General features: G+C 39.8%; 1 protein-coding gene across 4 annotated transcripts in view; it reads right to left on the minus strand.

The window, feature by feature from the left end:
- The window catches only part of DERA (deoxyribose-phosphate aldolase), a 55,650-nt gene that overhangs the window by 19,859 nt on the left and 19,728 nt on the right, over window positions 1-16,063 (minus strand). For all 4 annotated transcript variants that reach the window (XM_065646528.1, XM_065646537.1, XM_065646547.1 and 1 more), the window contains exon 6: window positions 11,246-11,374. In XM_065646528.1, coding sequence (XP_065502600.1) covers window positions 11,246-11,374 — 129 coding nt within the window. The remainder of the gene's footprint in view (window positions 1-11,245; window positions 11,375-16,063) is intronic.

The raw sequence follows: 16,063 nt of genomic DNA on the forward strand, positions 1-16,063 counted from the left end.
TTTAATGTGCTGCACAGAATATGGAACAGCATCATCTGTTTCCTTTTTGGTCCATTAGAGATGAATTAACAAATCTTCTTGATAACTACAAGATTTCACCTCTGCAGTTTTTGGGATACACTCATAAGCTGGATATTGGATTGGCAGTGTAACTGTAAAGGTGATGGAAGGAAGACTTTTTGCTTACAAAAAAGTCCTGGCATCATTGAGGAGGAAGTTTTTCTACATCTTAGATTTAAGAACTCAACTTGAGAAATCAGCTGCAGTTGTACACTGCAGGGAAATCACTTTATAGCACAAATGCTAGAGGGGAAGAAACATGAAAGGTGCAAATGACAATCAGATGTCAGATCCCTGTTGACTTGCAGTGAAGACCATGGACTTTGCTGTCATCTTTGCCTTTGAAAAAACCCTCTCAAAAGCAGGACTATTACAGGCAGCTCTGGGGAAGCTATTGTCTCTGGTAACTATAAAGTAAGCAAAGTCAGAAACTAGAAATTGTCTTATCTGAGAGATGCTGAAATTAGTTTCAGAAAAGGAATTAAAAATATATACAAATCAGGAACATTTCCCAGGGTTATAGTATCAAAGAAGGGGATATCTTCCATTCTTTTCAATATCTTCCCAACACAGTTTGCACCTTGGCAACATGAATCAAAGGAGCTGGGAAAGCGTGGGAGATGAGCTTCAGGTACCTACCAAGGAAGTTCAAGTCCTGCGTGCAACTCACCAAAAATACAGCAAGCAACCATAAAGGCAAGCTGGGAAAAGCCATGAAGCTCAACTTCCAAACACTGCTAAAATGAGCACATTCCTGAAGAATACTGCTGCATCGCATGGTAATATTCTGACAGAAATATTTTACTTCGAGAAAAGACTGGCAGTCTAATACGAAGACATTTTCAATTCTGCTTAAAAACTTAGATTTATAAAGAAGCAAAAATGTTAAACACAAGCTTAAATGTTTGCATTTGAGTAGTCTGTCTGGTTTACTCAGTGAGGAATGTGTTTGTAGCACCATGAACTCAACAGCTAGCTTGGGTATCCAGCCTGTTTCTCTGCCATTAATGAAGTACTACTTTGAAATACAGTGTGAGCATCATTAGGATATGAGCTGTTAAAAGCTAGTAGATATCTTTATATTGATCTCAGTGTGTTTTAAGATTCAGTTTATCAGTAAACTATCCATAACCTCCTTTATGACTAACTTGTTTCATAGGACTAATTTTTGTCCCACTTTTATGTCTCAATATGTATTTCACTTATGTTTGTGGCCATCTTGTTATGCTTCTTTGTTTTCTACTGCATTCCTGTTCCTTATGATTAAGTGAGTTTATTCAAATGAGTGCCCAGAGTGTTCTAAAATAACCTACTGATGTTCAAGATCACGTATTCCTAGTGTATTTTTCCATTCAACATCTTTCTCTTTAGAAGTATAATTTCACATTTCTGCTGTAATTACCATATACCTTTAAATTAGATAGGCAAGATCACTAGGCTGTGCCACCTTAAAAAGCAACCAAAAAAATCCCAGGACCTAGAATCCTAAAAGTATTCTTAGTTTATTTCCACATTTAGATTAAGTTTCTGTTAAGGGATTGCATTTTCTAACTAGCATTCCTACTTGCTATCTCTTAAAAGATACTTTAATATTTCATAAGCCAATTTTGTATAATTGATAGATCCAGTAAATTAAATATTTATTTCTATTTTTCACTAGTTTAGTAGAATTTAACACCTGCTGCTAACACAATAAAAAAACAACCTGAAATATTAGAGAAATAAATAGTACTCTGTACATCTATTGATTTTACATAATATTTCCATGTTTTAAAATTGCATTCTCTCAAACCATTACCTTCAATACCAGAGCTTCACAGATGCAAAGTTTTTTGCTAGGAAGCTGTGTTATTTTGATGGTATGTTTGACTAAAACTATGCACTGTGCAATGATTTCTGAGTCTGAGGTGATAGGAAACTTCAGAAGTTTTAACTCAAATTCTACCAAATTATTTAACATAGAAACAAGGTTTCATTCATGGGGAAAATTAACGCAACAAGGGTGCTTTCTCACTTCTCTGCATCAGTTGTTATAAATTGAAAGTATACCTTTTAGATATTCTTTAATTAACATGCTTTGCAAAGATCTCAAATATCAGCAAAAGAAAAATGCTACTCAGGCATTTAGGGTAGTTTGTTAATAGACGGTTGACCCCTCTCAACCGTATGTTATACTGTCAGTACATGCCTACTCATGCAACCTACTATTTTACAATTAGTTTCAAAGGTTGAAGCATAAAGAATAGCCACTTTCTTACATGTCAAGAAACAGAAATCGGAAGATCAGGATTCAAACCCTCCTCTGAGATCCAGAGATGAGGCCTGGGATTTCTGGAGAGTTATCACACGCCTTCCTCTCCATGACTTCTTGTAGGGGCATTCTGCTCGTTCCATTTTGCTCAGCACAGGGAGAACACCAGAGCACAGCAATACAGGCACAGGGGCGGCACGGCAAAACTCTCTCATTTAAAATAACATTTTGGGTGGAGTGCTATGAAACAGCTGAAGGGAGGTGACCTCCCTGCTACTATGGGCAGTACCGGTCAATTTTGCAGTTCATGATACCATCAGCCTCAAGTACCACAGCAAGCTGTGCCTGCTCCCATCACCACTGTTGCTCCCAGGCTTGGTTGTACTGGTAAATCAGAGTCAGCAGCTCCCACTAGAAAATTTCCAGACTTTCTCTCGCTCCGTTTCCCAATTTCGATCGTGACCAACAGCATTCCATCTTCATGCACAGGCAGGGAAAATTTCTGCCTTCTAATAAGAGGAATACATTTCTGCTTATTTCTTAATTTACTAGACCTCGCAAAGGTCCTATAAAATGTGCAATTTTAATACTATATAAGGAAAAGCAGAGAAGCTAACTGTTGTCAAAGGTGATGACAAGTTAGGAGTCATTCTGCTACCTCAAATAATCCTACCCACCTTCTGGCTTCCTGACTTCGTATTCTTCTGGTGAGAAGTGCTTGGAAATAGCACTGTTTCTGTTAGTAAATGGGGCTGGTGGAAGGAGAAAGTCAAGCAATGCTGTGTATAACACAAAATCAAACAAACAGGTACAGAGCTAACAAATGCCATCTGTTTTACACTGGTATTTCTTCTTTGACATGAGTAGCGGGTGTATATTGCTATTTTCTGATTACAGTAGGATACCATTAATAGAATAGACCTTTGAGAAAACTAGCAAACTGAGTTGCCAGGCATCCTGGTATGACAAATATGAACAGCCCCAGATAACTATCTCCCCTCAGATATGGCTGTATAGGCTAGAACACAGTTCAGTAAGCACACAAATAAATGCATAACAAAGTGTGGCATCGCATGCACATCTGAGCTTCTAGCTTGACAAACTGCAAACAAATGAGGTTTTACTGTATACACTGTAACTCTGTTCTCCCTTCGCAGACACTTTGTTTCGGTTTTTTTCCCCCCCCAAAAAAATCTCTGTTTCTCTTACATATTACTTCTGTCATCTACCTTACCCATACAAGGTTCTGTTGCTTTTTTGACTCTACTGAAGAGATTTTTCATTAGAGCCTGCCCTAGTGTTTCTCAACCGCTTTCTGTTCCTTCATTCCTGATTCCCTATACATACATTATCGATTTCCAGAAAGATTTTTAAGTCTCGTTTTGCATTCCTTCAAGGTCTGCTTTACTCAAGCCCAACATTGGTTTTTGCATTACTGCCCTTTGTATGGACTCTCATCAGTAATTCAAACCTGAGGATATTGTGATTGCATTGTTAGAACTTTTCAACTCCAAGCTTATCTGTCATGCCTACATTATTTCTAGTGATTAGCTGCAGTATCACTGTTAAGCTTATAGGCAATTACACCATTTAAGGAAGCAGCCTTGTACTGCCTTACTAAACATGCAGTTATCGGCATTTTTATACCATTGGCTTTTTTATTCCCCCTCCGCCCTGTAGGAGAAGTCATTTCTTCCTGTAGAGGCCTTTTTTACGACGATTGTATTTAAAGACTCTCCACCTTTTGACGTAACTCCTAATTCAAAAACTTTTTTAGTCCATAATATCATTCAAAATTTTGAGACAGACTGTGTCACTCTGACCTGCTCTATATCTTGTTTTTCAAAAGCATGTTTTGTACTTGTTCCTTGCACTAAACTTTTCAGTGATGTCAACCAGAGCTCTGAATATGCAGAACAACCGCAGACTATGCAGAATGCAGGACATCTGCTGCAGCAAACAGACAGGAAAGTTATCAACTACTAATATAATTCCATAGCGTTAATTACTGTCCTGATGAGCCTCTTACAGCAGCCAACTGCAACCACTTCTACATATTCAAGACAGTAACCAAGGCTATGTTCCTAAAATGACACACAACACTGCATCTGCGTGATGCAAAGTGCTGAAGTAGTACAAACTCTGCAAGTTCAAATTTATCTAAAAATTCTGAAGGAATGGGCAAATCTTTGGACAAATGAGGTATTGTCTGCATGTATGCAGACAGAAGAGCTGACATAAACATCATTTTATGTGCTCTTGATAAACAGACAGACATTCAGAAATGTGCTTATGCTATATCTAATCTGCACTGCCAGAAGATCACAAAGAAAATTTGGATTATTCTCTGCCATTTGACAACACAGGTGGGAGAAGTCTCTCTGCACTGTGCTTTGTTCTCTGAAGATAAGCAGTCAGATGCAAGAATATGTCATGTTTCAACATCTACCTTCCTCCGCTGGCGAGCGCAGCCCAGCCAGGCTGGAACAGCAAATAATCCCCCCCACACCTGGGACTCACTTTGACTCCTGCTGGGTTGGAGGGAGAGAGGGAACGGCCACCAGACTGTGATGAGAAAGCCTTAGTCACCAGTCATGCGTGAGTCCTCTTCCTACACATTCAGAGGAGTAAGGACTTAGTATTATAGTTTGTCCCCAGCCCTAAACTGGACCTCCAGACCAGAGCTTAACATCACCTGTCACCCTGGAAAGCACCGAGCGACAGTTCACATCTGTAGAAAGGAGCTGCCACTTTTGACCCAGTCTGCTTTTAGATGGCAGCCATGCCTTGCCCCTCATTTCTGAAGGATGTTTACAGGGTAAAGTGTACCCTTTACAGATAAACTGTAAACTCAATTTCAGACGCATAAAACAAGACACAGATTAAAATCTTGTTTTATGTGTTACCAAGCCTCCTTCCTTGGTTTGCCTTTCATCTGCAAATGCTCTGGGCTCTACTAACTGGATGACAGTATCAAATTACAGCTGAAGTTGTCAACACATAATTAAATCAAACTTTTCTTTAAACATAATACGACTCACGTGCTATTGAGGGGACCCTCAATTTTTGGTTTGAGTGTGGGAATCAAAGCCTGGAACTCACAACTGATCTCAGCTTGACTCTTGACTTGGCTGTTATTATCTTTGACTCATACTTTACTGGGAAATTGTAAGACTTATTCTGCTAATGTCAGTACGTGCTTTAAAGACATAAAGTGCAATCTAAGTGCCAAATATTATTACTTATTCAGTAGTCTTGTCTCCTATGTTAGTCACATTTGCGCAAAGCATGCCTAGCTTTTCAGTCAAATTTTGCTAGTTTGGTTTCCTTTTTTCTCTTTCATTTTTCATGGAGCATTTGTTTGGTAGAAGTTCTGGATCATGGCAGTCCACATCCAGCAGTAGGAAAGTCATGCCTTGCTCCCAGACAGCTGCATGCAGGTTTTCAGACACACCACCTAACTCTGCTCAAAACAAATCTTTGCAAGACACTACTCAAAACAACAACAGCTATTGGCACCTTAGAATTTTTCTTCCAATTATTCATACTAAAAATGGATCCGCACCAATACTAAGAACACTTTAAAAACCTTATTTGGAGCTGGGGTAAAAGCTTTGTGTAGCAAAGGCATTATCCTGTGATGTTTCAAACCGCATTTCTTGGACTCCCTCTTCTTTTAATCATTAAACTATTATACCTTTTCTTAATTCAGCACTAGGCTTTTGTGTAGTTAGATGTTCCAGCCCTTGGGATTTTTGAGGAAATCTCTTCACGTAGCACTCCCATGCCCTGAGCTTTTTTTAGAGGAACTTTGTGGCACTGGTCTCTGCCTTTAGAGACAAAGACTGGATCCTACAGCCTATTTGTGCCTTTAAGTTTTGGTAGGGTTTGCTATGAAAATGATAAGTGTGTACTAACTGGAACCACTCCTGTAAAGCAGGATGAAGCCTGGAAGGATTGATAGTGGACTCTCCTGAGAACCGCAAGACACAGCTTTTCTTCACCATTTAGATATATTATTAATATGTCTGTTCACTTTGGAATTGAACAGTATAAAAGCATCTAAAAACACTTCTGCTCACACATTTAATATGTTTTAATTTTCTTCTTCTAGACTACCAATATCAGAGACCTTATTCCCTCAGCCATCTTCTGCTACTTTTTGCAGGGGTTTTTGTGCTAGAGACTTAAGAAATTATTTTGTTTCAGAACTTATTCCCTCTCTAAATTCAAATTTTACATTAGTCAGTATCTCGACATACAATTTATTTGACTAACTGCTTAATGACCTATGACAAAATTGTTTTAAACCATATGTTTCATAGAGCTGCAGAATAACATACATCACTCCCTCCTGATCTTTCCACAGGTACTTGTTTAGATATATATATAATGAAAGCAAATAACTTTCACATGTCACCGTTGTGTCTCCCTTAGCTTCCCAAGGAGTGACATGAAAAGAGCTGTACTATCAAGACCAACTTTCAGTCAAAATGGCACAGATGGAGTTTCCACTTTTAAAGTAAAGTACATTTACTTAATCTCTTCCTCCACGTCTCCCTTGGTCTGCATATCTTAATACGAATTGTTACACAGAACAAGAAAGATTTTGTAATTAGTATAGTTAAAATGTAATTTTACAAAATAAAAACCTTATACATGACTGAAATATGCAATTAAGTCATTCATAACTTTACTGAAGAATTCCTTTCCCACTGCAAGTTCATAATCTTTCCCTTCCTTGTCAGTTTCTGATCTTCGTGCCAAAAAATAAAAGTTAAAAAAATGGCCTACCTCTCACAAGAGAACTGTGTATAAGACCTGGGGCTTTTTAAGACACCATGATGAAGACACATAGAATAGTTTCCACTGGTATGGGGGAATCAGGCACTCCCATTTGTGTTCCTTAGGACTGTTTATGCCAAGAGGCTACGAAGACAGATTGGAGTATCTCCTATAGAAACAGACGTGACTTGCACAAGTATATACCAGGCAGTGAAAACCATGGATTAGTTTGCTCTATTCATTGTCCGGAAGCTGTCTGGTCGAGGCAAAGATGCAGTCAGTTTCCCTTGAGAAGCTCATATACTCAAACCACCATAGACTTCAAGAACCTCAAGAAATGGCCATGGACATTATAAACCAATGACCAAAAATTCCGTGATTCAATGCTGAGATTTTCTTTCAGTCAGCTTTCTGAAAACCATGTGCTCTGTCAGTACTGACACAGAGCCACTGATGTGCAATCCTACCTGCCATTATGTTCTCCTTAGTGCTGCAAGGATTATTCTTGCTAGGTGAGTCACTGTCCTTAGAGGGCTGTCAGCCTCTTTCACGCAGAAATAGGTTCTTAAATATTCCGTAAGAATTTATCGCGTGTCAGTCAAGGCTGTAAAGGTACAGTTAAAAGAATTTAAAAGAACTGAGTGCCTGCTCCCATTCTGACGGCTTTTTCCTTATGTGCTGTGCTAGAGAAGGAAGAAAAAGTAGTCATGGTGCTTTGGAGATAGGATTTCAGACACAGGAGGAGCCAAGAGCCACTTCTTCAAACAGAGGCAAATTATTGTCATAACTCGCTGTGAAGCAACACTTTTCCCAATTTCTTGCAGGTGCAAGCATTAATATCTCGTACACTGGCATGTTGTGCAAAGCACCGTTTCTACAACTGGCTTCCACCTCTAGCACACTGCTGGGATCTGCATGTCTCACTGGGCTCAGCCTCACCCACTGGTGTGTGGTGAGTAGCATCCGCTGAGTCCTACAAGGGCTGCGATTCAGAGTACAGATGTTTGCCTACAGAGGCAGCCAATGCAATCTGCTTTGAATATAAAAGTGCGTGGGCATACCATCCCAGCCTGAGAGTTCTTTTAAGATCCTACTCAATGTGGAGATGCACATTTTTTGGCCTTTCATCATCCCTTTTCAAGCCAGTGATCTGTGCAGTTGGCCTCACGTCCAGTGGCTGAGCCTCCATCTGCTAGCTGAATCAAACTGCATGTAACATGATGTAGAACCCAGCACACACCAAGAATTCCTCAAGCCCACACCAGGAAGACTGTATACAAATTTTGGAAAGTTATTTGGCAGAGGAGGCATCTGGGTTGTAGTCCCTGTTCAGTTAATTGCTTTACGGAAAGCAGAGCAACTTTATTGGGAGGGACTGAGATCCTTCCCAGCAAATACACTGTAAAATTGACCTCTGTGTGGGAAAAGAACCTCAGTCACAGCAACAAAGTCCCAGACATCTCAGGCAAGCTTTTTAACTACAGAGCTACTGATAAATCAGCATTGCGTCTCTCTCAGCCTTCCGAGTCTCACAAACGAGTCGCATGTGAAATACATATATTTTGTGTACATCTTGCAACACATCTAGTGGTTTTGTGCGTCAGGACCTAGGTGAATACGTGCATGCTCAGCAAGGGCAATGTAAACATCTGTAAGTCTAGAATTCTGTGCTCCCTACATGACAGGCTTTCATTACACAAAATGAAGTGAAAACACCTTAAGGACTGCAGAGCACGTCCTCAGTTGCACTGATACAATCGTGTGCAAGCCAAGGCTTTAAACCAGATTGTTGAGGCTGTGACCATTTGAAAAACAAACAAACAAACAACATTGCCAACCAATCACAAAAAAAAGACAGAGCAAACTAATAAACCTATTTCTGGAATAATTTTCAACTGTATTACTTTGAAAACTCAGCTTACAATGCAGCATGATGAGCACTTCCAACAGCACAGCTCAAGGAGCAGGAAATTTTTGTGTAAAGGACAGAAGCAACTGGCCAGAGGCAGCAAAAACTTCTAAAGCCAGTGTTGCAGTTGAATCCACTATATTGTGTAACTAAATTCCCCATATAAAACTAATTAAGTTTATCAGAGTTGTTGCTTTTTTATTTTCAGATTAAAGTTGCCAAGGCCTGCCATATCCACAAGATCATCGCTTTTTTTCTTTCTTTCTTTTAAATTATGGCACCAGATGAAAAAAAAAGATATGGATACTAAAGCTAGCATTTAAAACTACTGTGCCAAATTACTTTCTCCCACAAATGCTACAAATATACAAATCAAACAAAGTTCAAATGGAATCTGAGGTTCTCAGCAGTGCTAACAAAGTCAGACCCTGAAAATCTGGCCCCCAATACATGTATGTAGGGCACCAATAAATTCTTATTTTTACGTCTACTCACAATGAAAAAGCAAGAGACTGAAATAAGGAAATTACTGCATATATTCAGAGGGATAAGTATCTTGTAAAATGAATAACTATGCAAGGAAAATCATTAACAATAGAGCCATCTGCTGTATTTCAAAAAAACTACACCAGAAAAAATCTGAAAATGTGAAAATGCTTTACAACCTGACTTTTTCACTACTACATGTTACAAAAAGTGATCATAATGATTAGTACATCAGTTTAAATGTCAGGAAATGTGTATTTCTTACACCCCTTCTAATTAAAAGCAATATTTACTGGCATAATACTGATTCTCTGTATCTAATGGTACTAATTGACCTTGTAGCTGAGTACATAAAAAGCCTGAAATGCTTCCCATGCCATTTGAAGTAGGCAAGCAGAGTGTTGTGTAAGTAAACAAGAGGTCAGCAGCAAGTTTAATATTTATTTAAATACTGAAAAAACACTTGGATGACTATTTCTTGCTCTGAAATAAGAAGAAATACCAGATCCAAAGAGCTTACAGTAGAGAAAAAAAAAAAAGGAAAAAAAACACCGACAAAACAAAATCAAAAACCCCACAAAAACCCCACAAACAAAACCCAACGAAACAACAAAGCAAACGAAAAACCCAAACAAACAAAAAACAACAACAAAAAACACACCAAAAAAACCCACCACACACAAACCACAAAAATTAGAGACAGCTTAGAAGACATACTAACCCAAGTGGTTCTTACTATATTTTACACTTCTCTCTGTCAATACACTTGAAAAGTCCTCTTCTTTCAAGCATGGTAGAACTCAGCTTTAGCAGCCAGTTCCCAGTTTTGCATCTTAAAGATGGCAGTAAAACACAACCCTAAAATCCTGGTTAAACTAGGGAAAACTGTACCAGTGCATACCCAAAGCTGCAGAGAGTCTACTGCTGTAAATCTGGGCTCAAATGGGTGCTTCGTTACATTCAGTCCGCGATGGCTACGGCTGTGCAAAAAAGTAATACCTACAGTATATACATAGCCCCTAAAAACTCCATACTGCTCACAGGAGTGTGTTTCTTACCGGAAAGGTTCAGAATAAAAGACAGACTTCTAAACATCAGGTCAGATGTAATCGAGTTTTCAATGACAGGGAAAACTGAACATCTTTTGAAGTGCCAGTTAATTGCCAGCAGTGAGCACCACTGCTTCTGAGCATGCTAATTAAAACCAGTTATAACAGAGCCCATCCCAGCACCTGCTGGAGTGTTCAGCGTTCTTCCCCTCGCTGCGTCTCCAGTACAGTTGATTTCCTGAATCGCACTCTCATTGAGGTGGTTAGAAGAAGTGATCGCAAACCAGTAATGAGAGCTGTCAGCATGAATCTTCACAGGAAAATTCCCCCTGCATTTAAAATAAGCTTACGAGCCATCTTCCTATACCACATCTGTAGCTCAACACAATTGCCTGAATGTCTATCTGCCCCGATGTAATTGTCCTTATTAAATATACCAAGGCTCAGACATTTGACAACAAATATTTGTTCCTACAAATTTTGTCCTTTAGCATTTTTAAGTGGTATTTAACATTTCATGCAGTTTTTCTAGATTATACAAAGCAAGTGACACTTCATTACTACACCTGCAACTTCAGTAATTGCAGCATAATAGTTTTTGCCTACTATTGGCAAAACTAAACTTTCACAATTTGAATTTTTTAAGCTTCATAAATAATACAGCAAAAATATTCTTAGCTTAAAAAGAAAACCACAGATATTTACCTGCCATCATAGCTATCATACTGGCTTTGTAGACATTAGGAAGGGACCCCAGTTCACCTGTTGCCAAGATTGTTTTCATATGAGCTTCTCCGCAAGCCTCACGGCACTGACGAATCTCTTCATAGAGACCTGGGGATAAAAGCATGTGAAAATGATCAAAGTTGCCCAAGAGACATTTTCAAGTATGGCTGTAATTTCCACTTCTGGATTAATTTCCAATCTTATAATTAGTCATAGCACTCAAGAACTTAGTTTTGTAAGTTCAATAAATTACATGACTGGAGGTAATTAACAATGCCACACAGTTTCAGACTTAACTTAATAGCTATTAATGTCGATTCTCTCAAAACTAAGAATGTGCACAGTATGCCAAACACTCATGAATACATCAGGAGTAAAAAATGCTACGATAGTCAAGATTGATTTTAAAACAGTTTTTCCAGCAACACATATGGTCCTGTCCACATCGTATTACCACTATCCCCGTCCCCTTCAGCCCCATTTGCCAAAGGGTTCAGCCTAAAAGACACAAAAGGTGTGAACAAGTTGTCAAATTACAGACCTTTGTGTGACCTGAGATATCGTGACATATCTCCCTTGGCTTCCAGCTGCCACTCCTGGAGGTTCCACATCTCCCTTCGGTCTCCTGCCAAACACCATGGTACCACAGGACTACCTATCTTGGGAAGTCTGATATGCAGCTTAAGCTTGTGTTTAGGCATCTGAATCCCACTTAAAGCTCCTTGCAAATAAAAATTTCCTGAAAACATGCAGCCAAATCAATACGGTCTGCTAGGATCCCTGGTGAGGAGAGACCAAGGCCTGGCATAGAACCTCAGGGACCACTGAATCCACATGGATCTGCATTTACAAAGCAGCTCAAGTGGTTGCATTGCCCACGAGGTTACCGAGGACTTAGACCATTCCCTGTCGTGACCTCAAATGGCCCCAAGAAGGGTGGAGGGAGCACGATGGCAGGAGGGCCAGTGGGACATCTGCCCAGCGTTCTGTGGAGCTACAGCTCCCAAACCTGAACTCTGCTCCCAGGTGTGCCAGCCTTTTGGATTGCTTTTCTCCCTCTGCTGCTTGATAATCTGAATTGCTCTTTTAATGGCAGACATCCAAGGGCACAGCCGGACCCCTGCTCCTGATGCCCACGCTCACTGAGGAAGACGGCTGGAGTTCTGGAAGGACTTTCAGCTCTCCTTAGCTCTCATCTCCAAGCAGTCAGCGTGTCCCTGAGACAAACTGGCACACATCCCACCTGCTCCACGCACTGCCACTCAACCTGCTGGCCACCGGCTGCAGACAGGGGCAAGCAGGGACAGCGAGGACAGGCCAGTATTTGGCTGCTCACGGATGTCACCTAGAGCAGACCACTCCCTCAAACTCCTGCAGTGTTGTGGCCGGAGGCCATGCTTAACTTTCTAACAGTTTTATATTTTCACACACTCAGTAAGGACTAGAATAAATTTGGACATAACTGACTGCATTTTTTAAAAAGGGCTAGAACTTGCAGACCTGGTCAGGCAACACGACACAGGGAGCACGGGGAAACCCTCCCACTCTTTTTTTTTTTTGTAAAATTCAGCAGTGCTCCCAAAAAATTTTAAACATAGTGAGATTAAAAGAGCTAGACATTATCAAAATGTAGCTGTTAGAAGCTGGCCACTTGGGGATGATTAAGACTCATCCAGTGTTAATGGTGGGGATAAAAGCAGCTCTTACAGTGTACAGTCTCTATTTCTGGGATTGGAATTAAAAAAAAAAAAAAGACACAAAATAAGCAAAGAGGAGCTCTTGCAAGAGAGACATTTTCACAAATTCTGTTGAATCTTCAAACACATAACTGAGAAGTTTGTTTATGGAAGGCTAAAACACAGTTTTTAACAAATCTTTTTCGCTAATGAAATCCAGGATATGGCTACAGGGACTAGATTTTTTCAGCAACACTAGCTTTCTTTTCCTCTCAGTCTTAAAGCACGACCTGGAAATGTACAGCAGGGTTTGCCAGCTGCCGTAGAGCAGGACCTCCCCTCCACCCGCAACGCTGCTGCATCCTATTGATGCCATCGGCACACCAGGCAGCCGGGGCTGGGACCACTGGGCTGCTCCTCTGAGACACGCTACACGCATTAGTAGACAACTGGCTAATGCACTTAGCAAGTCCCTTTATAGACACCAGGCTTCACCTTGTTTCTTACTGTGTACCAAAGGTGTGAATTAATCAGTACTAGCATGCAGTCTAACATGTTTTATTGATCAATTGACGATACTCCAGAAACCTACATGAAATCGAGACTCAAAAAGGAAATACAAAGAACTTGTGCTATTTTCTTGTGCATTTGATAACACCGCTCCTGTTAGATCCAAATGCAGTCCCTTTTTGTGGAGTGATTCTTTCCTGAAGCTTTTGGAAAGCCAGAGAAAGTGGCTTTCATTTTCTTCTAGTTTCAGAAACAAGAAGAAAAGACTTGAGTTTTCTCTACCTTTAAGATACACCACCAAAAATGTCAAAATAAAATCAACAAAATGTACATTTAGGTTGGATTCCAGGAAAAGAAACTATATCCTCATAGCTGTTTTTCACTGGAGTTGGTAACACAGCTACAGCATCCTCCCTATTGTTGGAAGGTACTTTTATATGCAATTAGTGCCAAGATCATTTGAACAGTCTCACTATCTGACAGCCATGCATCAGCCCACAGACAGGAACAACTGAGGATCTTCAGTCATCCATGTCTATCAGGTTAACTGAGGTGGTGGAAAAGTGGGCATACTTTAATGGGGCAGGTGTGTAGGTAATAAATACTGCTCTTTATTCAGAGACCAATTATTGCAGACAATGGCTGGCATTCATAGCACATTCTCAACCCTACAGTAAAAGCACAAATAGAAATGCAACTACCTCTGGGACAGAGAAGATTAACCGGAGCACCCCAGCCCCAGTGCAAGCAGGGAGTGCGTTGATACAGAACAAGTCCAAAAACTCCTACTCTTTTTCAAAAATAAAGAGGTTTTGGTACTCAGACAGATTTAAATCAAGGCACAAATAACTTGATTATCTTGAAACTTCCTGGCAAGTGTCTAAAGTATGGGTGGGGTTAATCATACTTGAAAATGCACCCAGTGTTTCAAGGAGTCCTGGGCTTCTCCTGGGACAGTCTGTCCTGCCAAAAAGTCCATCTCTTAGCTACTCAGTTCCATCAAGCCAACCAGTAGCAGGAGCAGAGCCGGATGCTGCGGTTCTGGGAACATCTGCAACCTGTGCAGGAACCAGTAACTGACACAGCAGATAGAGCTCCTCTGGTTAGCACTTGTAGCAGACAGCTTTGGGAAAACACCTCTATATTACAGAAAACCCCACTGGAATAGTTTCAGCTGTGAGCTAAGACCTCCGTTAAGAGGCTGCAAGAGATTCTCCTGACTGCTAAAAACAGGAAAAAGATAATCAAGGGCTCTCAAAGAAAATGGCCAATACTGTGTAGCATCTTGAACACAGCACCAAAGAACCAAAAGTATCAATTCTAAAACAAGCCTAAGTCTTAAGCCAGGAAAAACAAGCAAACAAACAAACAAAACAGAAGCCAAAGCAAGGCAACTTACATAGAATATATTTGGAGCCAGATGCTCACTGATGTAATCTGTAGTAGCTCCACTGGCTTACTGTTAAAATGCATGTGACATAAGAACTCATCTACTTTGCACCCACTTACTTAAAATACCATACTGCTTTTATGAACTTTAGATCTGTGCTTTTAGTGGATGCATTTATAGAAGTCAGAAAAATTCAGATTTTATAGGAAATTAAAAAATACTTTATTTTTTGTTTTAATTCCACTGTTATAAAAGGGAAGTGTTGGAAGGTGGCTTTTTTTTAATATTCCTAAAATTCTAACTATTCGGTACAAACACTACATTGATTTTTAACAGCTATTAAATACACCAAAGAAAATGGTTCCCCTCCCTACACATCTCTCAAGCAAACATCCCTGACAATTACTGCTGGCTATAATCTGCCCTGGACTGTCTACACATCGTTTTGCTTTGGTATAATACATTTGTCCTAAAAATCACATAATAAGGGGGATAATCCATTTGTCCTACACAGGAAATGAAAATATTAAGGGGGAGAAAAACACAGCTTAAATTTTTACAAAACAGCTCTTCTCTAAAAACATGATGATAAAAAACCACAAATAAGCTGAATTAAAAAAAAAAATAAAGTGTTTTTATCTAGTCAGTCACATTGACTGATGTTAAGGGTAGAAACTGAAACGAGGAGGGAAGATGTTTCAATTTCTGTTAGACCAAAAGATCAAGGTAATCATGATGGGAAACTGGAAAATGATCTGGAATTCCTTCTGTCTTGCACGTTACTGGCAGGTTTGTTAACAAAATGACAAGCACACGGCTATCGGCACAACACGACTCTTTCAGTTCTGCTCTCAGCCACATATGTGCCACTCCAGGCTCCCGTGATTCACATGACACTGAAAACAGAGCTTGACTTCAGGAGTTTGAGCTGCTGCTGACAATGTAAGAAAGAAATTGTGCAACTAGACTTTGAGGTCCCAAGTCAGCTTGCACGTCTAGAAAATGTAAGTCCAACTATAATATTTCTGAACAACATGGGGAGTCTTTTCCAAGTCTCAGGTGCAGGGAGTGTGTTTCCTCTGAGCCATTTATAAAGTATGCAACACAGCTTCAGAAGGTACAGCAACTCGAACATTTTCAACAGAAAAAAAAAAGAAGAAAAATAAAACTGTTTTCTTTCAACAACTTGTTGGTGAGCTTCATCACTCTTTACATACAAGC

The sequence above is a fragment of the Caloenas nicobarica genome, chromosome 1 (assembly GCF_036013445.1).
Source record: "Caloenas nicobarica isolate bCalNic1 chromosome 1, bCalNic1.hap1, whole genome shotgun sequence".
In the NCBI taxonomy this organism is placed as follows: Eukaryota; Metazoa; Chordata; class Aves; order Columbiformes; family Columbidae; genus Caloenas; species Caloenas nicobarica.